This window comes from Thermobia domestica, chromosome 8 (assembly GCF_964235325.1).
Source record: "Thermobia domestica chromosome 8, izTheDome1.hap1.1, whole genome shotgun sequence".
Taxonomy (NCBI): domain Eukaryota; kingdom Metazoa; phylum Arthropoda; class Insecta; order Zygentoma; family Lepismatidae; genus Thermobia; species Thermobia domestica.
Window position 1 is genome coordinate 187,294,613 of NC_137461.1, and position 27,730 is coordinate 187,322,342.

A 27,730-nucleotide genomic window follows, 5' to 3' on the forward strand; every position below is an offset into this window, starting at 1 on the left:
GTATGTATGGTGAGTTAAGATGCTTTCATATTCTGAAAGAGATCATTTGTTCTCTTTTAAATGTGTGAAAAGCTTTCCTCCCCCTGAAAGTAATGTTCCCCTAGAACAACCTGCTGGTTACACCCATGATTATTCTGTAATAAAAGTTGAGTTCTATTTCCAAATTGAAGAAAAATTCACTGGAAATTAGGCGCGGGACTCATCGCTCGATTTACTATATGTTTTATATGGAAACCTTTAAAAGCGTGTATCATAACAACCAGTTGACATAAAAAGATGTAGTTTTCACGTATGTGTTCGTAATTCTTTTCTCTATTTCGTAAAGTGAGCAGTTGATGTGCTAACACAATATTTCTAATAAGCGTCTCTGGTGTTGTCAAGATTCGCAGTAGCGCGAGAAGTCAGCGTGCAGGACTGCTTGTCGCGAATTGTCAACACCGCTCAAAGCCAATTGGACGCCGCGTAAAGCCAACTCAAGGCCATGCCGCTTATCATTTGAAACACACAATAAAGCACAGAGAGATGACTTGGCGCGAAGAGAATTCAATATTGCATGAATATAAGTATGTCCCCTAAAACAGGATAGTACGGCTAGCTCTACTTTAATATACGCATAAGGTAATACGAATTAAAATCATTGTTTTTGAAATTGAATTACTCCATCACATAAAAGATAGGCCTATCCTTAATTTTGTTTAAATTGTTTTACACATTTCTTTTAAAGTACAAAACTTACCTTGCAATGCTTTTATACGTAGCAACTCGCTTGAATTGTCTTGTCTTATCTTCTATCGAGGAGTTTAGTTTTAAGGCACATCTTTTCATCCCAGTTTGTCTATTGAGATTAATGATTCTAGGTGTCAAGTCCTTTGTTGAATAACTTGAGGGCGAACATTGGGTTCTTCTTTTAACTAAAGAAAGTATAAACAATGACACATAAACACACACAAACAATACTATAAAGGGATATTCAGAAAGATGGTGACGGTTTGTTCCAGCACGTCTTTCTGCGCATACGCAAACACGGAATAGTACAATCAACCATACATATAGTTTACGGAACTATAAAGATTATCCTTATGACAATAAAAACGATAACTATGTAATATTTTTCATACAGCACATATGAATTTTCTCATATCATTCTGGTAACATAGAAAATGGTAATGATATTTTTTATGTAACCATAATTATGTTTCCAACGACAATGCCAGTTTTAACTATATTTTTATGGTTCTCAAAATCCTACTCGTTTTTAGTGTACATAATATTAAAATTTACCATGTACCTTTTAGTTCAAAAGACAAAATACAAGAAATTGTGCGTGTGTAATAATTAAAAATATTAAACTAAAATGAATCACAGTACCTTCAAGGCTTTTTATTCATTATTGCCTTTTGTACAAAAATATTATTTAATTAATTTCATTCTCCACTCACAAATTTCATATAAGACAGTTTTAGCGAAAAAGGAAGTTCAATTCCATTAAGCAAAAATAATTTTAAAACTTATCATTATAAAGTAAAATCATAATTAAAGACATTTGTCCGTATGTTGTGCAGAAACGTGTGATATAGCGTTTTCCTTTTCCGATAGTTAGCAAGTACTTGGCAGGTGAACAAGCTACCTTGCACGTATGTCACTGGCCTCGCTCCAACCACCAGTGAACCAACGCTTAGCAGTTCACGGAGACGAAGCTGCTCAAATATCTTATTCTGGTGGTGCCTGTACTGGAATATACTACGAATATCTGATAGATTATAACTGCCACTTAAGATTTTGCAGCATTGAGTATTTTGCCGGCTATAAAATGACACCACATTGATGCAGTTTCATATAGTAAAATATTGGTTATTTAATGGAACTAGTATGTGTAATTTTTGTAAAATTTGTTTAATATACCAGTACAAATCAATTTGCATTAAATTCATTATAATATAATCGAGTTCTCGGAGGAATCTCAAGTGAGGCATTTATGGATGTTGGACTACATTATCAGCGAATACGTTATTCATACATATTAAAAGGCATACTTTAATGATTATATGTTTGCATTGTGGTGAAAATGATTTTTCTGTCGTTTTAGGTTATACAGGAAGAAACTGTGAAGTCGAAATAACGTTGTGCGATGAAAATCGTTGTAAGAATGATGCTCTCTGTCTTACGGAGGATGGACGGGCCATTTGTTACTGTGTCCCCGATTATCATGGAGATTTATGCCAGTTCCAGTATGATGAATGTATGCTTGGTCAAAGGTATGACGACTAATATTTTATGTATACATTTTCTCGAACAATTAAGAATTTAAAAAAAATAGGTGTTTTCATCATACGTTGGTTTGATACATAAAAGGAAAGAAAGCTTTGATAAATGTAGCATATAGTTGTATAGTTGTAGTTTATAGTTGTATATATTTTTAGTTACTCTTCATGAATGAGCATCTTCACAGAAAGAAATAAGTTAATTTCGGTTATTGGACTTTTATCTACTGCTGCCATTTAGTTCACAATGTTTATATATATATATATATATATATATATATATATATATATATATATATATATATATATATATATATATATATTCTAATGTCGCACGTGATGTAGTGAATAAATAATTCTACACGCCAGTGTTTACAAATACCACCACTTTTTTTTCTTTTTTTTTTGGCAAGAGGATTCCACACCAGATGGATCCTGCAGATGACGGGCATTTGGTCCCTCTCACGGAGCAGAAGACGACAACGGAGCAGCAGCACCACCGCCACTCAAGGAACCCTATAAATTGGCTGGGCGACGGCAATTCAGTACCAGTTTTCTGCTGACCCTCCTACTGTTTGCCACGGAACATTAGGAGTAACCTAATCCCAGGTCTCTAGTCCGCTACGTGTACGCCTCTCCTATCTCCTGGCTTAGCCTGCTACGGGGCTCTGTCTGCGAATCCTAACCACAGCCGCTTAACCTGCTACGGGGCTCTGTTGGCGACTTAACAATCCTCTGCTTGCTACGGAACGTTAGGTCCCTAACTCCCCTCTGCTTAGCCTGCTACGGGGCTCTATAGAGATCCTGTCTGCGACCTTACGGTCAAAGATTCCTTTAACTAACCTTGTCTATTACAGAGATTATTTGTACGGTATTTTGTAAAAATACTTTTATAGTGAAACTTTTATAATAGAAGCCGGTACTGGGAGTCGATTCCGGACACTTTTTATTAACGCTCCACCTATACCTATATGGGACAAAGTTTTACATGGTCGAGGCTTTGACCGGCTCTGAATACTCCCCTACCGGACAGTGATTTTATTAACTGGAAGTGATCTCCTTTCTCATAGGTATGTGATTCTATGTATTTACAAGATCTGGCCCTAGATTTAGTGTTACAGTTAAAAGCTCAGAACCAATTAGATTCACTTAATTATGAACAATTAAAAGCTAAATTAGTTGACTTGAGTAGACCAAAATTACCTTCCTAAAGGGCTGAGTTTGAAATTTTTCAAGTTCAACAGGACGAAAATGAGCCAATAGATGCATATTTTCTAAGGAAATTGAGAGTTATACAAGTTTTGCCTCAGACCACCGAGGAACAGAAAACCAATTATTTTTGATTAGGATTAAAGAAAAACTTTTTACAAAAGATCGCGTTAGAAACATTCACAACAGTTCAAGATGTACAGACACACTTACATAACTTGGAAAAGGCGCATGACCTAATGAAAAACCATGGTTATGTACAGTTACGACAAGCAATTTATTCGCTTTGCGATCAAAATTCACCAGTCAGCAGTTTAAATTCAACGGCAGTTGCTAGCGCTTGCTTTCCTACACATCATCAACAGCTAAATTATGCGTTATGTAATCCGCCACCTAATTGGAACCAATACCAACAACCAGTCCCAGTATTTCCTGTACCTTCAGCACCACAGCTACAGGGTGCATCACAAAATCAATTACCTCCAAATCTTCCCTCCCCAAGTTGGTAATCCGAATCCCCTTCCCGATTCCCTCGCGCCTAGCACATCTGGTACTTCTAGCGGAAATAATTCATTAGACTTCACTAAATTAGCTAATCAAATGGCCAAATTATCTCTTTTAGTAGCCCAAAATGCTATCAAGAATTCACAATTTAGATGCGGTAGCCGTACTAATTACAGGTCAAGAAATACAAATAATGGGAATCAAAATCAGCAGAAAAATGGAAAGAAAAACAATCCTTAAAAATAATAAAAATAATGGAAATCAAAATCAGCAGAAAAATGGAAAGAAAAACAATCCTTAAAAATAATAATAATATTACTCCTTGGCCAGAAACACGTCACAGTTTGCGGCACGTGCTATAAAAAAGGCCATTCTTCCAGCACATGTTATAAGAATAATAAGCAGGGAAACGCCTAGAGGTCCCCCCGACAAATCCCTTCAAGAACATGTTCTGAGGGCCGAAAAACAGGAAGTAAAAGAGCAACAAAAAGTCGAAAGCACTAGCCCTAATAAACGGTTAATGACATCACTTTATACTGTGGCTCCAGTAACCGATAGAAGAGAAAACATTAAATTGTTAAATCAAGAACGTAAATTGTTAATTAATATAACAATTAACAAAGAAAAATATCCCGTAATCATTGAAACAGGTAGCTCGTTGAGCCTATGGCCCAGGACTTGCATGCCTCCGAACTAGAGATGCAAGGGCTCGGAAAAAAACAGGCTTTTTTGGAAAAAAACTCGTTTTTTTCTGCTTTGCTTTTTTGCTTCGGAAATTTTGGGCTTTTTTCAAAATACTGCTTTAAATTGATAAAACAGACTTTGTATCGCTTCTCTATAACACAAAAAATCATTTAATTAGTGGTTGATGCTGATAATAATATAAAACATCGAAAATAAACTATGAATTTCGAAAAAATATTTCAAACAATTTTTCTTCAACATATTTACATTATGAATTCCACAGGATTAACCAATGTATATAATAAGAATTTTTTAACCTCCTATATACAAAAGTAAGCAGAGTTGGCAAGAACCGTAGTTGTTTTTGAAAATGCCAAAAACCCGTTTTTTGGGGGATGTTTAAACCAGGCTTTTTTGGTTTAAACCAGGCTTTTTTGACTTAGATTTTTTGCTTTATGTATTTATATTACATATTCACAGAAATAGCCTAAGTTTGTTTCGCCTTGATGTTATTATGCAACAGCGGGGTTATGCCGGAAGAACTCCCATAAGCTTAAAGAAGTGCGGTCAGTAAATTTCTTAAGTTGAGAATCTCCCGCCCTAGCCATTGGGAAAATCCCGTCATTACTTGAAATGTAAGACAATAACGGGAAAATCCTGTTATTGCTTTGCATGTAAAATTTAAAGGTCAACGTACCATAATCAGTACGCTAAAACTGAGGTATTAAATTACAAATTTAGTACCGGTACGTAGATATCATTGAAAGTCCAATCCAAGCTAATGTTGGAAGCTACGTAGGCAACAGTAGCGTAGCGTGATATTCCGAAAGGGGGATGCCAAAGTTAGTTATTTGTGCGATATAGTACTACTGCAAGCAGCAATACATACCGGTAGCTATTCCGAATAGAAATATAGGGTTATACAAAATTTAGGAGGAAGTCCCCCTAATCGGAGGTCTAGTGGGGCATAGAGAAGCGAATGCGTGGATTACGTTAGAATTTAAAAACCAATTGTCTCAGCTCCTTCTTGCTACTACCGTTGTGACGAGAAAACTAGGCCCCACTTTTGTATGAACATTGTTTCCAGTATCGTTCCCTTCATTTCTTTCTCGTGGGCGGCTTTTTTCTCCACATACCACACGTCAATCTTGTTCTTTCAATATATATATATATATATATATATATATATATATATATATATATATATATATATATATCGCCCCTAGAAATTTGTCATCTTGGGTCCGGAACTCACACGCCCGTTCGGGAATATGGGCCTGATTGTATATATCATTTGAAGATGTAAATACAAAGCACTTAAACCAACTCTGAGGGGCTGTTTCTGTATCCAGATATCGAAGTCAAGGGCGCAAATCTGTCTTCAACGTTCGTGGGATGGGTAAGACTGTTCCCATAATCCTTTCCTTTTTTAACGATGTTCAAAATATTTATGATGTTGAAAAAATGCTGTGGAGGATTAGGGAAGCAGAGTTGTCTATAACATCGGCAGGAGGGTACATTTTAAGGCTTATTGTGGGGGGAGGGGAGAAGAGACTCATATTACATTAGATGAATCAGATTTCTGAGGTAAACCTGTTGTACTCGTATATTATATACCAAATGATGTAGATGAAATAGTGGTACATATCATTATTACAACTCAGTGCCGTGAGCACATTCTGAAATTTGAATATATGCATAATAATAATTGACATGTTTCTACTTACGCATCCACAATGATCCACATTAAAATTTTAAGACATTTGTTTTATAACAATACAAATAATGACTTCCCCAAAACTATGAAAGAAAATCAATCAGGCCTATATTTGGCGCAACAATACTCTTATCTGAGCAAAATTATGATTACCACAATAGCATTATAGAAATTGTTACAGGAATTAAACAAATAGTTGAAAATAGAGTACTAATAATTAATGACAATGAAATATTAAAGAATACGATTCTTTTTTAAAAATGAAACAAGTCAAAGGACATCAGTTTCGTTTGTGGCAGTCGGATAGAAATCATCATCACAATCTCAAATCGGATTATTGGGGGGGTGGAGAAGATTGTAGGGAACATGTTCCCCTTATGTCCCCGAGATTTGTGCCAGTGACTGAAGGGCCCTGGCATAATCTTTGCGAGAGACGGGGAGTGGTGGCTCTCTTGTCCTACCAGATCGGTCACCGTAATTCTACAGAATGCTTTATATTTATGCCTGTGTCTTTGAGCTCCTTTACGATGAAGATTACAATTACGATGCATTTAGTTGCGATTAAGGCATAATTATTTTAATACTATTATCTACATAATCGGCATGCTTCAAAAATGCGTTGAGCTAACCATTTCCGTTTTGTTCTATTTCCTTTATATTAGGGCTCGTACGTTCTGTTCAGAAACTATAGCTTAGTTCAAAATATATACAGTTGGAAATACTTGAATATGCCAGCGTATATCTAAAGCAAATGTAGGGTTGCAAGGGATGAGGAGGAGTGAGAAGGGAAGTATTGCGCATGCGCATTCAATAGAAAGCAGACGAAAACCCCGATGCTTTCAGTAGGCCTGGAAGCCCGAGGAAAATAGCATACGACAGGAGGAAAGACAGAAAATGTGCATCTGAGCGACGCGCATGCGTAGGTTCCTCTTGTCAAAGTAAGTCGAGAGAGCGCGCCAGAAGATTGCAGTGGAAATAATTGTGATAATTACAAGCAAACAATTTATATATAATGAAATACGTACTTTTTCTTATTAACAGGGGATGCCGGGCATACCGGCGTTCTCTTACGCTACGCCGCTGGTAGGCAATCGATAAATTTTGCCAATTTCTATCAATATATTTAAGCAATATTGGCTTCTTTATAAAACAACACGCATTTAGGCATGTAGAAATATACAATTTGGTTTGTTTCGTATATTTAGGCTTAACATCCTTACGAAATACCGAGGTTATCAAGGAGAAGACTTTCGCTTTAACTGACATCCGAACCGCTACTTGGGTTACGCATGAAAGAAGGATTGTGGTTCGACCGAGAATTGAACATGGGACACCTTGATTAAAAGGTGAAAGGGAAATAAAACTATTGCAGGTAGTTTGATATCTGGAAACGTTACCATGAAGTTCACATGATTCGCATTTTTCATTCTTTTTATTTTTGTGGTTTTAAACCAGTTATTAAAAAAAAAAAAGTTGGTGTAAATCAGCCAACCCTAAAAGTAAACACTTCTTTTTAAAAAATACACAAATAACTAGCAAAATAGTATGTAGTATTTTTACTTCAAAATATTCCATACCCTCTTTTTGAAACAAAATAAAATTAAAATAAAACATAAGAGAAATACTTAGATTTATATGATACACTTAAAGGCTGCACATCTAGAGCTTTTGGTTCTGTATATTCTTGAAATTCTACAGTTAAGTTTTATAGAACCACCATCACAGTTTACCCAATCCTCAAGTTTTCTGAATTTTTAACAAGAGGGATTCAACATATCATTACGGAACTCCCCCCCCCCCAAAAAAAAAGACTACGGAATATATTTAAGTTAAGCTAAATACAACTGCACAACAAACATGACTGAGTGATTAGCTTTTGCGCTTCTATCGGGAAGTCCGGGATTCAACCAGCATTCGACCATTCTGACAAAGCTTTTCTTCATTCCATCTGTGAATGTAGAAATAGTGCGTGTACTGTGAGTTGGGCGACTTCCTTTTTTATTGTTTTTAAATCGTTATTATTACTAATTACCAGCAGTGACGGTTTTGCGAAGGTTAGGGGGGCGGTCTTTCGGACTGAAGCCCGTTCCCCAAAGTTACGGAATGTCTGCAACAAACGAAATATCTATTATTTATGCCTTTACTCATAAACTTTAAGCTCCCGTCAAATAAAAATTACGAATGTTTAAAAAAACTAAACATTAGTAAGAAACCCTTCCCAAAATACTTTTCTAAATCCGCCACTGATTCTCAGTATAAAATGATTTTTAAAGTTGTATCCGGAAGATTATTGCTAAACATATAAACGAAACGAAATATTAGTTATGCCTGTACTCATAAACTTCAAGTACTTCCCAAATAAAATTAGGACTTTTTAGGAAACGAAACAATCAGAAAAAACCCTCCTAAAGTACTTTTCTAAATCCGCTACTGATTATTTGTATAAATTGGTATTCAAGGTTGTGTCCGGAAAATTATTGCTAAATCACTTCACAGCTACAGTATAACAGAAATGTGGAAGTACGGTTTGACGGATATATTGAAAAACGTACGCTTTGACGGATAAATAGAAAAACGGGCAAGTTTAACTTTTGCGCTAGAAGCTAGAGTACTAAAAGCTCTTAGAAATGAAACACGGATGACAAACTAGAGAAGAAAAAAGATGTCGATAACTCAAAAGTTAAAATAAAGTTAAATAGCCTCTAAAATTACCCTCAAATACTACATTCTTCATGTTAGCTTTAATTCGTAAAACATGTGCTCCATCCATCTTGATGGTGAATTTCAGAGCGAAATATCACATTCAGGTCATGGAATTTTTATCTAACTATAGAATATACTATAAGAAAGCTATTTAGATAGAAAAATCATGAAGTTGAAAAAAGCCAAAATTTCCAAAATTCTCGTTTTTTTCCCAAAAAAGCCGGCTTTTTATATGAAAAAAAAACATCGATTCAAAAAAGCCGGCTTTTTTGCATCTCTACTCCGAACACAAAATTGATTCCTTTTAACACCAATCTACGAGGAATTGAGAATTCCGTCGTAAATTTAAGTTATATAGCTTTAATTAAATTCAGGATTGGTTCAACAACTTTTCCCCACTATTTTCGTATTTTAGAGCACGGAGACTTTTTGCCTTTATTTGAAAAAGACATTCTAAGTTGGTTACAGGCCAAAATTGATTTGCAAAATAATACATTATCAGTATACAACAAACCACGGCCACCGCCGTATCCAATTCAAGTTAACTCTCAAGAAAAATTATCACCAAGCGCAATTCATACAATAAAACAACATAAATCGACTGGTGTATTTACTACTCGAAAGGTTACTATACCAGCCAGGTCACATTTCTTTTTACCCATTAATGTCAAGAATTGGAAAATGGATACTGAGTATTTTATTATCTCTCCATTAGAGAATTTATTAGACAAATACGGGTTACAGACTTTGCCTACTAAAGTACCTAAGAATAATTTCACACTATTAATATCAAATCCAACTAATAGACCAGTAACACTAGTAAAAAACACATCAATCGCATATGTTGACGAGAACGTTCAAGGATTAGATATACAGGGTGATTGCCGAACGGATGAGCAACGTGACGACAAACTCTATACAACTGAACAGGAAATTCAGGATAGACTGGACAAGACCGAATCACTTTTTGATATTAAATTATTCGACATAAACCCGGATTTAACGAATGCACAGAAAAAAGCTGTACATGATCTACTTTTTAAATACAGGGATGTCTTTTCATATACACCAACAGACATAGGCTACTTTCGTGTATAAGAATAGATAAACGAACCTCTTTCCATCAGAGGTCACCTCCCATTCCTTTGGCAGTAAGGCCGCAAATTGATTTGCAAATTAAACAGCTTTTAGAAGCTAGTACTATTGAAGAGACCAGTGACTGTTCCTTTTCTTGTCACTTTTCATAATTATGAAGCCAAATACTTCAGTATTCCGCCTAGTTTTGAATCTACACGGGTGCAATAAGTTTACAAAATATTCCATCCCAGCCTACAGAAGATATTTTTCATGTACTAAGAGGAAAGTCTTGCATCTCGACTATCGATATAAATCTAGTTATTTTCAGCTATTATTGCATCCTAAAAATAAAAAATACATGACTTTTGAACTTAATCATGCTAGGAAGGCGTATAAATTTCAACGCTGCATCATCGGTCATTCCATCTCAGCAGTTGCGCTAACTATAGTAGTTCGCATGCTTTTGGAGGGTTTACCACCTCGTATAACTGCCTTTGCTGACGACCCCGTCATAGGAAGCAAAAATTGGAAACAGCAACTATCGGACTTGGAATTGCTCTTCAAAAGACTAAGAAAACACGATTTTAGAGCAAGCCCGACCTAGACCTACCTATTATATTCAGAATTGGATGTCTTAGGATTCACAGTTAGTGACAAGAAGATCAAAATTTTACCCAAAATTGCCAACAAAGTACGAAATTTTAGGAAACCTATCTCTAAACGGCGCTTGAGTTTTCTAGGACTCTGCTCTTATTTGAGGGCGCATATCAAGAATTTTACGGAAAAAGCGGAACCATTTCAAATTCTTTTGGACAAGAATTCAAAATTTAAATGGACAACTCAGCATGACGAGCTATTTGAGAAACATAAGATGGATATTATTGAGGCCCCATCTTTGCTTCATATCGATCCATCATTGGAAATCCGAGAGTATTCCGATACACACTCAACCTCAGCAGGTGAAATTTTAGCATTTTATAACACTAAAACTAATCAGGAATTTGTTGTTTCCTACTGTAGTCGTCGTTTTACCAAAAGCAAACTTAAGGCCTCAACATTGCAGAAAGAACTATATGCATTGATATATGTCCTTCGAAAATTTCGATATTTCTTACTGAATACAAAATGTAAGTTATTTATAGACGCTAAATACTTGAATTCGCTCAACACCCAGCCTGGCAAAGTCGGAAAATTTACGACTTTGTTACAATATATTGTTAGCTGATTATAATTTTGAAATTCACCGCATTAAAAGTCAACAGCTTCCTGCAGATATTCTTAGTCGCTTAGTAGACAAGCAAGATATACAGTGGGACGAAAATCAAGAAGTTGATAACTTCTCGGACATCAGAGAACGCTAAAGTCTTTGCTTCTCACTCATTCGAGCACACCTTTCAAATTGACCAGTCCATGACGCTACCCAATTTATCGGAGGAACAAAGGAAGGAACCTTCATTTTCAGACATCATCACTGTTTTGGAAAATAAAGAACCTAATAAATTGTCTACACTCCGTGCGGCGAAATATTTTTCTCTTAAAAACAGACTTATATAGAACTCAGAAATATCCTCAATTAGGAGTGCAATATTTACTTTATATACCAAAATCTTTGCTAAGCAAATGGTTTGATGCGATTCATAACAACGCAGTGGCACCTTATTTTGGATATACTAAGACGTACCTGTCGGCACTTAGAAAATATTATTTTCCTAACATGAAAGCTTACATAGCAAACAGAATAAGGACATGCAATCTTTGCCAAAAACTCAAGAAGTTACCAGCCAAGCCGGCGGGCTAATTTCTCCATCATCCACCTACGCTTATTGCTACTGCGTGGCAGTATGATTCAATTGGACGGGTGCGTTGGAGAAGGAAAATTGAAACACATACTAGTAGCTATTGAAATGACCACACGATTTTGTGTGACCAAAATTTTAGACAACACTACAGCCGAAGAAATTGAACAGTTTCTTATATATGAAATTATTCTTAAATACGGAGCTTTTTCATACCTGAATTTGGATAGACACCCTATACATAATGCTAAGAGACTGCAGAACCTAGCAAAGTTCTACACTTTGAATTTAAATTTTGTCCAGCACATGATCACAAAACTGGGTGTAGTGGAAACATTCCACAGAATCATAAAGAACGCTCTTAAATTTTTTGTACAGGAAAATCAAAATCGTTGGCCAAAACTAATTCCATACATAACTTTTGCGATTAATACATTCGTACAGGCTAGAACTAAATATTCAAGTTTTTTCCTTATGCACGAATACAAACCTAAGACCATTTCTGATATTGCGCTAACATCCACTCCGACGTTATGCGTCGACAAAGAACCCCTGATTAAGATAAGTGAAATTGTACAGGACAATCTAACTACAAGTTATAACAAATAGAAGAAATATTATGACCTTAAACATAAACAGACTAATTTTGAGAAGGGCCAGAAAGTACTTGTATTTTTCCCCAATTGTCAGATTGGAATACCAGAAAGTTTCTCGTCTAGATTCGTCGGACCTCTAGAAATTATCGAAAGAGTAAATCCAAACCTCTATAAGGTCAGATTTCCTGACTCATATCGTCAACCCATACAGGAGATTTCTGTAGACAGAATTAAACCCTATTATGAAGATGTAGACGACACTCAGCACGAGGATAAATAGCTAATTTTTTTCTACACCAGCGAAGATATTTAATAAAAAAATGTTAATAGCAAAGGCAGAACGCAAGATGACGATAGGCTCTGGAATATCTCATTTTTTAAATATTTCTCTTCTTTCAATTAGCAGCACGAAAAGAAAGAAACAAGATAAACAAATAAACGCAACTAAATTATTTAACTCAATTGGCAAAGAACATTGAATATCATAAAAGCATTTTAATCATTCTCATTTCTTAAAAGAAAAAAGTAAAAGTACTCACCTAGGAAGAGGAAACACGTAGACAAGCATTCAGATAGATAAAAACACTTTTCATTGCGAAACAAACATTTCTTCTCTGTTTTACAAAAAGATGATTCATTTATTCTGCAACTGAATAAAAGATTGCTGAAATTGCATTTTCGCATTTAAAAGGCAACTGATCTTTACAACGACAACTAACCTACAATTCTTCAATATTTTTTCTTTTTCCACTCTGAACTACATATTGTCGCCGACATTATGCAACATAAATATTATACAGGATGTCCCAAAAGTCATAACCAGTTACATTATACATGATGTCCAGGAATTCAGGAGCATCATTATCATCATCATGGCATTTAAAATTGGATTATTTTATTGAAATATATATCGTTAGTGCAAATATTTTAAACACTTTACACCTTATACAGGGTGACCAAGAAATCACGTCGCTCGCATCACAAACTTTCCAATGTAAATTATCTGTATATTCTTGTGATAATCGCAACTTTTTTAGTATTTGCAACTCTTATTATTTTATACATACCATATCTCCGCCTTGGCTCTGTACCAAAAACATCCAAAAGACCTCGTTTATCACGTTGGCCGCCATGTGTATAATTCTGATGCACAAATAGTGTGGTCCAAAATACCCCAAAATTTGGCTTGGCGGCTAATATCTTCTCCCATTTCCATGAACACATTTAATACCATTCATACGACTTAAGAGCAACCGATTTTACAGACTCCAACACCCCTCACCATAAGTGAACTAATATATGTATATTAACGCCAAAGCTAAAAACAGCCCTACTCCGAAGGAAATGAAGTAACATATAAAATGCACCGATCCTGCCTGTGATTAATGAATAACTGTTAGTGCTTTCTTCCACTACCTTCATAGTGCTCCGAGAAGTTAAATTTTTCAGTGTTGCCAGTGTTATTACTGTTTTTAGTTATTTTTTGGTGTGATCCTTCAGCGCTACCAACCTTCACAAGTAGGAAAATAACCCTTCGGCTTATTTTTTAACCAAGCCAGAGGCTGTAATGTCCCACGTGATGTAGTGAATAAACAATTCTACACGCCAGTGTTTAGAAACACCACCACTTTTTTGGCAAGAGGATTCCACACCAGATGAATCTACAATCACCTGCAGACGACGGGCTTCTGGCCCCTCCCACGGAGCAGCAGCGCCACCGCCACCCAAGGAACCCTATAAATTGGCTGGGCGACGGCAATTCTGTAGCAGTTTTCTGCTGACCCTCCTACTGTTTGCCACGGAGCATTAGGAGTAACCTAACCCCAGGCCTCTAGTCTGCTACGGGACTACGCCTCTCCTATCTCCTGGGTTAGCCTACTACGGTGCTCTGTCTGCGAATCCTAACCACAGCCGCTTAGCCTGTTACGGGGCTCTGTTGGCCACTTAACCCTCATCTGCTTGCTACGGAACGTTAGGTCCCTAATTCCTCTCTGCTTAGCCTGCTACGGGGCTCTGTAGAGATCCTGTCTGCGACCTTACGGTCAAAGATTCCTTTAACTAACCTTTTATACTACAGAGATTATTTGTACGGTATTTTGTAAAAATAATTTTATAATAAAAGCCGATAGTGGGAGTCGATTCCGGACACTCTTTTTACTAACACTCTACTTATACCTATATGGGACAGTTTTATAATATATATATATATATATATATATATATATATATATATATATATATATATATATATATATATATATAAGGTGAGTTCGCCAATAGTCAACCGCTGAAAAAAATCTTACTTCTAAGTACTTATAAAGCGTGATAATTTCATATTTGACAAAAGTGAATTATTTGCTTTTCTTTGGGTTCTTTCGTATGATGCCGTGTGTTAACTGCTCAGTTTTAAAATTTTGTAATGATATAAAAATACATTTTACGAAAACTCATCAAAATCCGCACTTGTCGATCATCATCGCTCAGTAGTAGACCGCATTCAAGCTATTAGTCGATCGCGCGCAATTTCTACCGTTTCTACCACGTAGAAGTAATCGATTACCTTAGATGATATTTCGAAATTGTATTATTCGCGAGATTTGAACTTGACAAAACGATGATATAGATTTTATTTAATTTTCTTTAATGTTTTCTCCTTAGTGATTATAAATGAAAGAATTAATCTATTTGGATTTGATACATAGCTACTTTATTTGGAATAATGGATTTGAATATTAAATAGTTCTTCCAGGTGAAACAAGATTTCTCTCCTGCGTTATATGCACACGTTATCTTATCACTTATATTCCGGTTTTACAAATCTTAACAGAGTATGAGTCTCTAATAGTTTAGAAAATCCTAAGTGTCCACTTTTATCCTGTGTGAAATAGATTTCTCTCCGGTGTTAGGTTTCTCTCCTGTGTCACTTAAGCACATCGAGTTATCTTTTCATGTGTGATAAGGCTTCTCTCCTGTGTTACTTCAGTACATCGAGTTATCTTCTCATATATGATAAGTTTTCTCTCATGTGTTACTTGAGCACATCGCGTTATCTTCTCATATATGATAAGGCTTCTCTCCTGTGTTACTTGAGCACGTCGAGTTATCTTCTCATATATGATAAGGTTTCTCTCCCGTGTTAGGTTTCTCTTCTGAGTTACTTGAGCACATCGCTTTGTCTTCTCATATATGATAAGGCTTCTCTCCTGTGTTACTTGAGCACGTCGAGTTATCTTCTCATATATGATAAGGCTTCTCTCCCGTGTTAGGTTTCTCTTCTGAGTTACTTGAACAAATTGAGTTATCTTTTCATGTAATAACAGTAAGTTCCTGATTGTTTGTTCAAATCATTTATATGATACAATCTGCACATAGGAACAGCTTATCTGCAAGACCTTCCCATGCATAGCCAGATAAATCGGTACACCGAAGATGGAATAATTTATCACATTGATCGCAACTCACTTTCCAAAGCAAAATCGTTTATTATCACTCCACATCCTGCGCATATGGCTCCATCGCCGTAGTCAATTACATCATCTTCATTGTGATGTTCTTCTAGAACACCAGTAACCATCTTCGTCGATTCTTTCTTTGGATTTTTCAGCTTGTTGTTCTTTTTTGCTGTTCTTTCATCCCTTTTGCGTTTCTTTTGCTCCTCTAGTTCCTTCTGTTCTTCTTGTTTTGCAGTCAGTGCGCGGCGATATTCTTCTGAGCTAATTGCAAACAGTATTTTCTCTACCTTCCTCTTAGGCTTTTTGACTGGATTCTTGGGCCAGAACAGATGCTTTTTAAAAGTTGGCGTTATATATATTGGCCTGATAGTTTTATGTGTTGTTGCGATATTCTTCTGACTTGATTCACTTTGTCCAGCAACAGCATCGCTTTCAATGTCCATTGTTTTGTGCTGTGCTTCTGGTATAGAAACCAGAGCTTCAGTAGGAGGGTCTTTGGGAGAATAAATGTCTTGCCGAATATTCTTCATAGGTTCAGTTTCATTCAGTGGAGTTAATATGTTTCCTTTCTTCTCATTTGATGGCACAAAATTCTGGAATAGAAGCTTCCTTTCTCAGAATAATTAAAGGCCTCTCTGATTCTCTTGTTGGAGCAGACATAACTGATTGTTTGGCACAATATTGATTTCCTCTTTCTCATATGCTGCAATGGCACCGGGTTCCTCAGGTTTCGTTGGTAGAATAGGTGCTCTTTTCACTCTGTTGTTAGTTGTTGCACTTGGATTGGCTTCAACAGCCAATGACTGGAGAAGGTCATTTAGTAAATCCTTTCTAACAGTGAGAGTAGCCTGAGACAAGTGTTCATTATCATCAATTACAGGGATTTCACCAACTACAACTTCGTCATCTAATGGTAAGTTGGCACTTTTATCATTAGTTTGTAGTGCTTCGTCCATCGGCTTTTTTGCTAGAAGTTTCAAAACTTCAAGAACTGCGTTGAAGTCAACCTCAGCCTTTTGAAGTTCATCCTTGTACACAGTAATAACTTTTCTTGCAGTACGAAGATCTTCTTCACTAACGTTTGGGTGAGTGGAAGCACTCTCTATGTATTTGCATACACTTTTGAAAAATATTTTTTGTAGTCAACAGCGTCCGGATTGAAAGGATACAGTCCACATTTGTGAAATCCATTCTTTATAGTTGACGGTGTAGCTGCTGTTGCTAGGACCTCTGCAATAAGTGGTGCAAACTGAACTCTTGTAATGGAAGATAAATTACGTTCCGTTAGATAGCAGCGGACAACGATTTTCCAATTTGTTTCTAACGCCTTAAAGACGGATACATCGCATGGTTGCAAGATATGCGTTGCATGAGGGTACAGGGCGTACAATATGATCTCGTTGTTGTCACAAAATTTGCTTACTTCATAAGTGAGTTTTGTGACCATCGATAAAAGTATTACAGGCTTAGGTACATCATAATCTAATAGCCATTTATTGAAACCATTGTGGCGACCTACTCAAAGAATGTGTCGTTAATCATCTAGCCAGATTCGGATCATCCTATCACAATCGACGAGGGAATATTGGACACAATATCACTGGGTACTGGCGACTTGTGTAGATAAACAATCATTGGAGCAACTGTTTCTTCCGAAGCACTAAATATTCCTAGAAAAGTAAGTTTCCTTTTCCTTATCTTGAACCTCATAAATATTCTTCCAGCCTTTTGGTTCCAAAATTTTTCCAGATGGTGGGCACAACTGAAAAGAAGATTCATCCACGTTAAAAATTCTACGTGGATCTTCTAGAATGGGGAGATTGTTCGTACTAGTGAGGTAGGTCTTAAGATCATGAAACCACGAACGTATATATTCTTCTTTTACAAAACTTCGGCAGATATTTATAGGCTCAGCTGTCGTCACTGTCTCTTCAAGAAAGATGTATACCATTTCTGCCCAGGTCTGTTGTGTTTAAATGGTGTTCTGTGTTTGTCGTCTAGAACTATTTTCTGTACTGAATTTAAGAGGTCATGCTTCTTTCTGGGAAAACCACATTGAGAAAGTTCAATAAGCCAGTTTGCAAGGGCTTCTTCTTCTGTTACACTGAGATAAATACAGCGTCCCATCTTGCCAGTTGTTTCTGGTACCAGTCCATGTCATTTGTCTAAAACTGTTGTCTTTTAGCACACCAAAACCTTTTACAGGCTTCACGAACTGAAAGTTGTTTGTTCTTACAGCTTTTAAGGCGCATTGCATATCAAATTCCAAATAGCCGAAAACTTTTCTTTTATATCTCGGTGGCATGGTATCTGTCAAAAATACACAAAATTTAAAATGCTTCGCCATATTTTTAACAACAAAATGTATTGCTATATTATAAAGCAGAAGTAATCAAGAACATATCAACAAAAGTTGTTTTTCAATATTGATAATATTTCAGTGTTCTTCCCGAAAGCACGTTCTGACCTGAAAAAACCTGAGCCGAGTGAATCGATGTTTTTTTATTGCCATTCATCAGATGATGATGACGTTCCAAGGACGTGAAACCTAGAGTTAAACGTGAGCTCCGAACCAATTGTATTCCCATGGAAAATTGAATCCAGGACTTTATTACAAAGCAGCATACGTTAACACTTACCTGAATTTTGTTGAATTTATTTATGTCCTTTAAGCATTTGTGGCACAGGACGGAATAGGGGAGGGAGGATGAGGGAAGATGTCGGCCAGAGCCTATTATGTAGGTAACATCATGGCATGCGCCTCGTATAACTGACAAAACCCCTAAGAAACCTGTCAGAATAGCCGGCATTGGGGTTTCAACCCGCACATCTCTTCATTCCCAACTCGTAATCCAGCAGGCTAGGCACTGGACAACGTGTCTGGTACATTCCTTCAAGAAATTATTTTTATTTCTCTCATTCAGGGAGACTTGGTAGACGTACAGGAAACCCTTCTTGTTCTCGTTTGTTTCGTTGCTCTTTGTTTACTTGTATTATAGTAACGTCCCTTCTTAGCATCGAGACTATGTAGAGACGTGGACCTACAGTTTATAGTAATATTCAAACCGCTTTAATTCGTTCTATGCTCTCCCACCAGGACTCGAACCCGGGACAGAGCACCAAAGGCATGCGTCCTTCCATTAGAGCAGCAAGGAGGGCTTCTTGTTCCCGTGTAAAAAAAAAAAAACTCGGTTTCACATTGAAATAGTATATTGTCAGGAAAAGAAAATTTCAACCAAGTTACTGAACAAATTCGTGTCAGCAAAACGCGAAACATCGTATGAAACAGTGCAGGCGACAGGTGGCAAGAAATATTCCAATAGTCGACCAACACGAGAAACAGGCAGTCGATTTTTAGAATGTGTCATGAAATCAAAAATCTTATACATGCATGTTGATAAACAGACCTTAATACCAAACAGGAAATAATTTGAAGCAATTTGGCGCACTCTCAAATAATCCAATAATCGACAACCCTTGGTCGACAATTGGTTTGTATGGGAAAGAAAATATGCCAAATTGCGATCACATTTTAACACTTTTTTTTTTCATTTAATACTTTCTAGTTATTTACAAATTATGCTTACAGCTTCTAGACTAACTTAGGTATGTAACAAAAACATTTCTTATCTCACGTACTATCTGTATCTTCAGAAAAGCGAGAAACAACAGGTGCACAAGATTCTCATTACATGCTGTCGTAAACTTTGCACCTGAGTCGTAATTCTACAGATACGTCGAAATTTATCGGTGAAAGGCGACCAGCTGGCGGGAGAGTGAAACAATGATTGCCATTGGTGGTATATGATGCAAGCGTTATCGTGAATCACTTTTCGCCCCAAAAGAACATCACATATATTTTATATACACAATAGTAAGCAAAAATGATCGACTATTGGATGGCGGTCGACTAGTGGAGAACTCACCCTATATATATCAGCGTTTTTTAGTTTTTGGTTTTCGCGTCGCAAGTTGCTAAACAAATTTAGATTTGCGTAGCAATTTCTAAGTTTGGTATCGCACTTTCCGCAGTTTAAGAAATTATTATTATTATATTTTACTGTATTATATGGATACGAAATTTAAAAAATTACAAATTATAATAATAATGAAAACCAACAGGAAGAAAAAGTAATGTCAGTTGAATTTCAAACGCATCCATATTGAATTTTCTGTCAAATACTGAATCTGTAACACGGCTACAAATCGGAATATTTGGAATTATGCAATCTATATAACTAAACAGAAATAACATTTGTTGAACAATGCTTGTAAAAACTATAACGTTTACTCCATAGGATGGTGGTCCAAATAGAGCAAACATTATATTATATAGTCGTAAATAGGACGTTTGCTCGAGCGTTGACGATGAAACAAGTTATCCGAAGAAAGCTCCTTTCAACGCCAACTACACATAAGCAAAAATTCTACGTACAACTTTTAGAGACACAAAAGATTCAGCATCATATTTCCGAAAATTAACAAATTACACAAATAATGAGTAAAAAGTAAATTTTGCACCATGTACTCAAATATACAACCACGAGGCATAGGAGATGACATGCACAATCGCAGAAAATACTCGTCAATCGATTCGGAAATTTTAATTATATTGTTACTTACATAGCTTTAAATTTGGAGATAACAATAATGATAATAATGTAGATGGATGTTTCTTATAATGTGAAAAATAATTCGATTCGACTAATTGCAGAACATGATTACACAGTGTCTTGTTGCAGCAGGGTAGGAGAAGCTGTTACATATTCGTCTCTTCGGCGCCAAGTAAGTTTGTCTCCCGCTAAATCTCTTCAGCTCTCGCTGTTCGCGTGGGTTTCACGCGTTAAGTGACGTAAGAGCGGACAAAGCTGTGATTGGCTGAAGAAGTGCTGATCAAGGTCACTCCACCCACATGCATCCGCTGAGTGAGAACACACACACTCACACATAGAAACGTCGTCTGCTAGTATATGCTAGTTCTTTTAAATTAAAAAGAAAATTAAACTGCTTGAGCTGCATATTACCAAAATGATGAATAAATGAGTTTATGACAAATGGCACCCGAACAGTTGATAGGTAAAGTTCTGATGAGATACGTTTATCCTAAGAACCCTGGCAACATTGATAGTTTGTGTCTGTGTATGACGAGGACACACTGTATAAAGTTTTGACGTACACATGGGTTGAATTACAGTCCACACAAACACTTCACTTCACTTCACGTACTGCTGTAGTTACAACCATCCAAAATGTTTATTCAGTCCATAAATATGTAATATATCGATAAATGCATAGAAATATATTTATTATAGTCCTATTAGATCAAATGAAAATTCACTCAATACTTAAAGAAATTGGATATATAAGACATACACTAAAATATTGTAAATAATGTGAATAAAATGAGAAAACACTTCAAGCAATGAATTAATTTCAACTTTTAGAAACACTTTCACCTTTACAATTAATTGAACATAAAAAGAAAAATGAATATTAAAGTAAATATAGATATATTTTCCAGTTCGAATAACAACACTTCACTGTTCATTTATAACACACTGTTTATATTTTTACTATCTGCATACGTTACACTGTCCAAGTTGTCCACTATTCACAATCTACACCATGCTCCAGAACAATGTCCAGTCCATAGGCCATCCTCTTCGTTCATTCTCTTCCCAGTGAATGAACACTCGACGATTGAATCTTCTGCTCCTATCCTCTTCCCATTGGATAGGGCTAGGTCCATCGGTGGAAGTTCTAGAAGGTCTCTGCAGGCTATAGTCCCTTTTTTATAACACTGGACTATTTTTCAAAATTCGGCGCCAATATGAAGATGCATAGAATACTGTAACTTATTGCGTATAAACTTATTAACGTATAATTTGCATCTTCCTTTCCACCCTTTTTTTTATGTGCTGCACTTGTTTCCGCCGCATTCATATTAAGTGGAGGTGAATAGAATGTGAGTTCTTCTTATTGTTTGGAATTACTTGTGTTCTTCCTTGTGTTGCATTCTTCGTGTGTGGATATCAAGTGTATGTTTCTACGTGTTACATGTAATTACTATAATAAGGTTAAAATAACATAATTATGGTTAAAAGGAAGTTGACTTGGGATGGGTTAACAAAAGAAATGTAAGTATTTCTTCTTTCATTCTCTCTCTTTTTTTTCCAAATCACTTTACGAGTACAAACCACGACAAGCACGCCCCAATCCTCAATGCCTTCGTGCAACTTCATCTAATAAGTACATGGTACATGATAAATTAATACTAAAATATACCTATATAGGACATGATGCTGAATAAAAAATATATATATAGATACTATAATAAGCCTATAGATATAACCTTAATGATGACTATTACATGAATACTATAATGAAGAGAGAAATAAACCAATATAAGCTCGAATGATGGAGAATTATATTGAGGCAATGTCAGATGTCTACAGATGCCAACCTGTATCAATCTTAGGGATGGTCTGACGACTAAATGAAGAAGAGCCAACCCACAAAAACCATATAAACCTACCCACAATAAATACGACCACGAAGACACACAGAGATGTGGTTACAAACAAGTTATACTAAGGAAACCCCATAGAGTTTTATAGAAGACAAAAAGAAAATGATGCACATGAAATTCATGGCGAAATGTGGTCGTAGGTCTTAAGGTAAAACTTCAATGTTGTTCCAATAACAACAAAAGGAATACTCTAATAAACGTGTATATTACTCTAATATCTCCTAACATGTCTCTAAATTCAAACTGACTTCTTCGAAGTGCTAATGGTAATACTTCTCTAATAAACTCAATAACTTTCGTTCATCTAAATAACCATGTCGTATATACCACAAGACATTTTCGTCAACAAAACTAGAATGTACTCTCACTTCTTGATCTTCATTATTGATGTTACACAATTGATCTTCTTTACTTTCCTCTTCTTCTTCGTTCATGTAATCTCCGTTGGCTTCCTTTTCAGCTCTCTCTAAAATGTCACTGAACTGCTCTTCATCTACATGCTTCTTCAGAATTTCTAGCCACTTTTTTCTAGTAGCTGGTGTTGGTCTCCACAGCTTCATTCTAGAAACATTCTGAAATCCGATATATTTGCCACTTTGCGGGTCTAATACTTCAAACACATTTTCACCAACTTGTTTCCACAACAAATAAGGTCCACGGTACACTTCACACAGTTTGGCTATGCGTTTGTCTACCAAGCTACTAATATTGTACTGACGTAAGAAAACTAAATCACCTTCACACAAAGTTCTTCGAGCTCTCTGATGAACGTTCAACTTTTCGTTTCGTTGCTGAATGATTTTCTTTCGCCGTAAGTCAGCCATTATTAATTTTCCATTCCAATCTATACCTTCTTGCTCATCAACTGTTTCGTTGTTTTTCACAATTCCAAAATGTGACAGTATAAATTCTTCTGGCTTGATGTTAAGATGTAATTCTGCGGGCGCTATTCCCAAACTGGCACTAATAGTATAATTCAACAACAAACAAGCTTGCACAATATATTCTGGCCATGAGGAATGAGAATCGCGGCACAACACACGCAAAATTCTCTCTAAATCAGCATGGAATCTTTCGATGACATTTCCTTGTGCGTGATAAGGCGTAGTATAATGTATTTTGATGTTATATGCTTCCATAGCTTGTACGAATTCCTTGCCAATAAACTGTGGTCCATTATCTACTAAGATGTTCATAAAAATACCAAGATGAAGCATGTATGACTCAGTAAGACATTTGGCGACACTTGCACTTGTTGCACGACGAAGTGGATATGCTACTAAATAACGTGAGTACACATCACACACTGTTAACAGGTAAGTTTCGCCATGTTTACCTCGAGGTAGAGGACCAACTAAATCTGCTTAGACCAAATAACGTATGTTTTTCGCTGGCACTGATTGCATTAAACACTTCACTGGGTGATGGTCTACCTTCGTCTTCATGCAGACTTCACAATGAAGAATGTACGATTTAATGTCACTACGCATGGTTTTCCAATAAAACATACGGGAAATAATATTAAACACCTTCATGAATCCAAAGTGACCGTAATGATCATGGTAGCCAATTAAAATATTTTTCACTAAACATGGAGGTACACACAATTTTAATCTGTCTGGGAAGTGAAAATCTTTCACCATCAAAATACCATTTTCCAAAATGTAATTTTGTTTCCAATTTCGAGCACTACTACGAAAAGAATTCTTATTTGCACTGCTTTCACTTTCACTTATATTACCTTGTAAGTAACTAATAATAGGACGGTACTCGTCACATTCCCATTGTAATTTCGCAATTGTAGACGGATCTAAATCGAACACTTCTGATTGAACAGCCTGTATAGGGTTCACATTCACCATTAGATCTTCCTGTGTTGGTAACATACGAGATAAACAATCTTCTGTAATTCCACATTGTTGATACGAACTAGTAAAATGAAGAGTACCTAGCACACGTTTTCCACTAAATTTAGCAAAGAGGTCGGACAACTTTTCTACACGCAGAGCTGGATTCTTAATGTGCACATTCAATGCTCTACAATCCGTTACTATTCTTAACGCTCCACTCTTTTTCAATACTACGTGCAACGGTAATAGATGACATGATGAACTAGGTCTAATTACACCCCACTTTAACAATTTTCGGATTTCTTCACGCACTCCTTCCTTATATTTGTGCGGAATATCATAAGGACGAGCAACAATGAGTTCATTTGTATCCACTTCTAATCGGTACTGAAATTTATTACACAGGCCAGGAAAACGGGCGAACACTTTCCTATGTTTCATTAACAACTGAAATAATTCTTCTTTCTCGTTTTCACTAAACAGCGTAGCGCGTGTAACTGCATCCCTTATTTCATCTACTGTGAAATATAGATCCGGTGGGAAGTCCTCCACTAAGTCACTAGCTTCAATTTTCTCTAAAGGCTCGGCGCACCCACTGCGGAACACATTCACCGTTCTCGCATAAAAATCATTAAGGTCCCTTATCTCGGACAACACAACAATAGGGGCTACCTTGCACTTAATTTCACTTACATTAGCTACAATGACATTTTCACTATTTCTCTGTATTAAAGGCACTTCACCACTAATTCCGTGAAATTCAACACGCAAGTTACTTCGCTTAAAATCGATGACACTGTTTAATTTCTCTAGAAAGTTTGCACCGAGTATTACATCTTCATGCAGTTCTGGTAACACAAGAAATTCAACTGGCATTTCCACATTTTCAATTCGTACCGGTAAAATAACCTTTCCTTTCACGTTCTTTTTCTTTCTTCCTAGAAAATCGCACAAAACGATATGCTCTCCTTTTTGCAAATGCACGTTTGCTACACACTTTGTTACTTCTCGAAAAATATTGTACCGTAATAGGCATAGTTCTGATCCACTATCTAACAGACAGATTTTGGGTTGATCGTTTAACAAAATTTTTACTCTCATTGTATTATGACCTAATTCACATTTGATCACTTCTTCTTCATTATCATTGCTTATATCATCTTCTGCTTGTAAATCTTCCTCGTTGCACATATGTGGAAAAGTAATCCTGTTTACACTACTGAAATCCCTCCCCTTTGCAGCGGCCAAGTGGGAGGGCGCTACTAGTTTAAAGGCACAGAACTTTGCGGGTAAAATCCACTTTGTTGGTATGGAAATTGACGTTGCTGATTGTTACCGTTATTTACACCAGGACCTCTATTAAATGTTGGAAACCAATTATTATTTTGATTCGGACTACCTTGAGAAGTCGACGCACTACTTTGATTTTCGTTTGCCCTTGCACCTTGCGTTTCGTTTCGATTTTCATTTGCACTTGTGTTTTGTCGGCCATTGCCTTGCGACTGATTACCACCGTTCGAGTTATTATTATTTCTGTTAAAATTACCTCGCAGTCCACGTCTATGAAATTTCCTTTTCCATCCCTGTTTGAAATTCGAGCGCGTACTATTATCACTGTTCACTTCGCTACCGTGTTCCACTTTCACATTATTCACGCTAACACCGGTACCACCTTGCTGTTTTTGCTTATTACGCTGATTGTCGTACATATTAGTAATTCCTGACAATCCTTCGATGGACTGCACACTCGCAAGGAACTGATTTATGTTATCAGGCATAGAGCCCATCATAGCTAATTGGTACCGCTTGGGCAGGAGAGTGATGATGTGTGACAACGTAATGGTTGGATTTTCATACTCTTCCAGAGCTTGAATTTGACTAAAGCGCTCTGTTACAAAATCAACAACACTACTATAACGTTTTGGGTCAAACGGAATAGAACGCAAGTTACGCAGACGTGTGGCTTTCACTAAAGGACTCTCAAATGCATTCTGAAACTCTATCACAAATTCTTGAAAAGTTTGACACTTCTTACCGTGTAAATCGTACCACTTAAGTGCACTGTCTTTAAGAATCAATGGCATGATCGTCAAATATTCACTTTGAGGCACTCCGGCGAACGACATTTCTCTACCGAAATTTTCTAAAAATGCACTTGCACTTTCCTTCATCATATCACCTGAAAATGTAGAGAGTTGCTTAATGTCTGCTAATCGCAATGAACAACGCCTTGCATTCACTTCACTATTTCTTGCACGCTTAATACGTTGACTTTCTCTTTCGGTTTTGATTCTTGACACGGCTCTTCTTATTACGTCACTTTCCACCTCTGTATCAGACGCCGTTTGAGACTCACTGCTCGATTTCCTCTCGCGCTTCACACTGTGCACGGAACCTGTGTTTCTTTGTGACATATTACTTCCAGTATCATGGTGCTCGTTTGCTAATTCTATACGCTGCACACGCTCGGATAATCGCTCCACATCTTGCTTGGTTTGTTCACTTAACTCACTGGCGCGAAGACATGTTTCAAAACACTGCTGGTTAAATTTACTCTGCTCGTGGCACACTTGAATAGACTCTTGCACTGCTATACCGTATTCACTTTGTTTAGTCTCGCACTTCTGAATTCTGCTTTCACGGTACTTGTCGAGACTTTCGACCAAACGCAACCTTTTTTCGTAATCATCCACTCTATTGTAACATTCACTTAATTGACGTTGTTGGTCGTTTACTTGGCGCGTATTTCCTTCAACTGTGCCCCGTATATCATGCACTGCATCGGCTAATTCACGTACACTTCTACGTATGTCTTCACTCGTATTAAAACACTTTAATTCCACTGCTTCAATTCGTTCTATCAATTCCTGCCGCACTGCACTAATACACGCATTCAAATTTTTAATTTCACTCTGCATGGTAACATTCACATTATTAATTTCACCTGACAAATCATCTTTCATTTTCTGTTGGTTTACATTTATTGCCTCAACACTTTCACTCACACGTTTTTGATTATCACTCAATTCATTTTGGCTTTCATTCAACTTATTCTGATTTTCTTTAATTTCGTTAATTGATGCATTCAGTTCTCTTTGCATTGCTAGGAGAACTGTTCTAAGATCACCCTCAGCCATGATGTTGCAAATATAACAAACTCGCTAACACAAATAATTGACTAATTTCTGCAAAAATCTAAGAATGCAAATAATAAAAATATTTTAATTTAGACAGGATTTAGGCTTCAATATGCAAGGATGAATGCACTGGACAAGGATACAATGACACGAATTTCCTGTACTTATTAACTCTCTGAGATGGCGGCAAAAATTACGCAGCAAGTTTTTGAACA

The 27,730-nt window shown here is 36.5% G+C and overlaps 1 protein-coding gene across 4 annotated transcripts in view; it reads left to right on the forward strand.

The window, feature by feature from the left end:
- The window catches only part of eys (eyes shut), a 1,117,243-nt gene that overhangs the window by 354,248 nt on the left and 735,265 nt on the right, over positions 1–27,730 (forward strand). For all 4 annotated transcript variants that reach the window (XR_014132762.1, XR_014132763.1, XM_081769320.1 and 1 more), the window contains exon 7: positions 2,087–2,255. Coding sequence is in view for 2 of the 4 variants with exons in the window: in XM_081769320.1 (XP_081625446.1) it covers positions 2,087–2,255 (169 nt within the window). In the remaining 2 variants the exon portion in view is untranslated. The remainder of the gene's footprint in view (positions 1–2,086; positions 2,256–27,730) is intronic.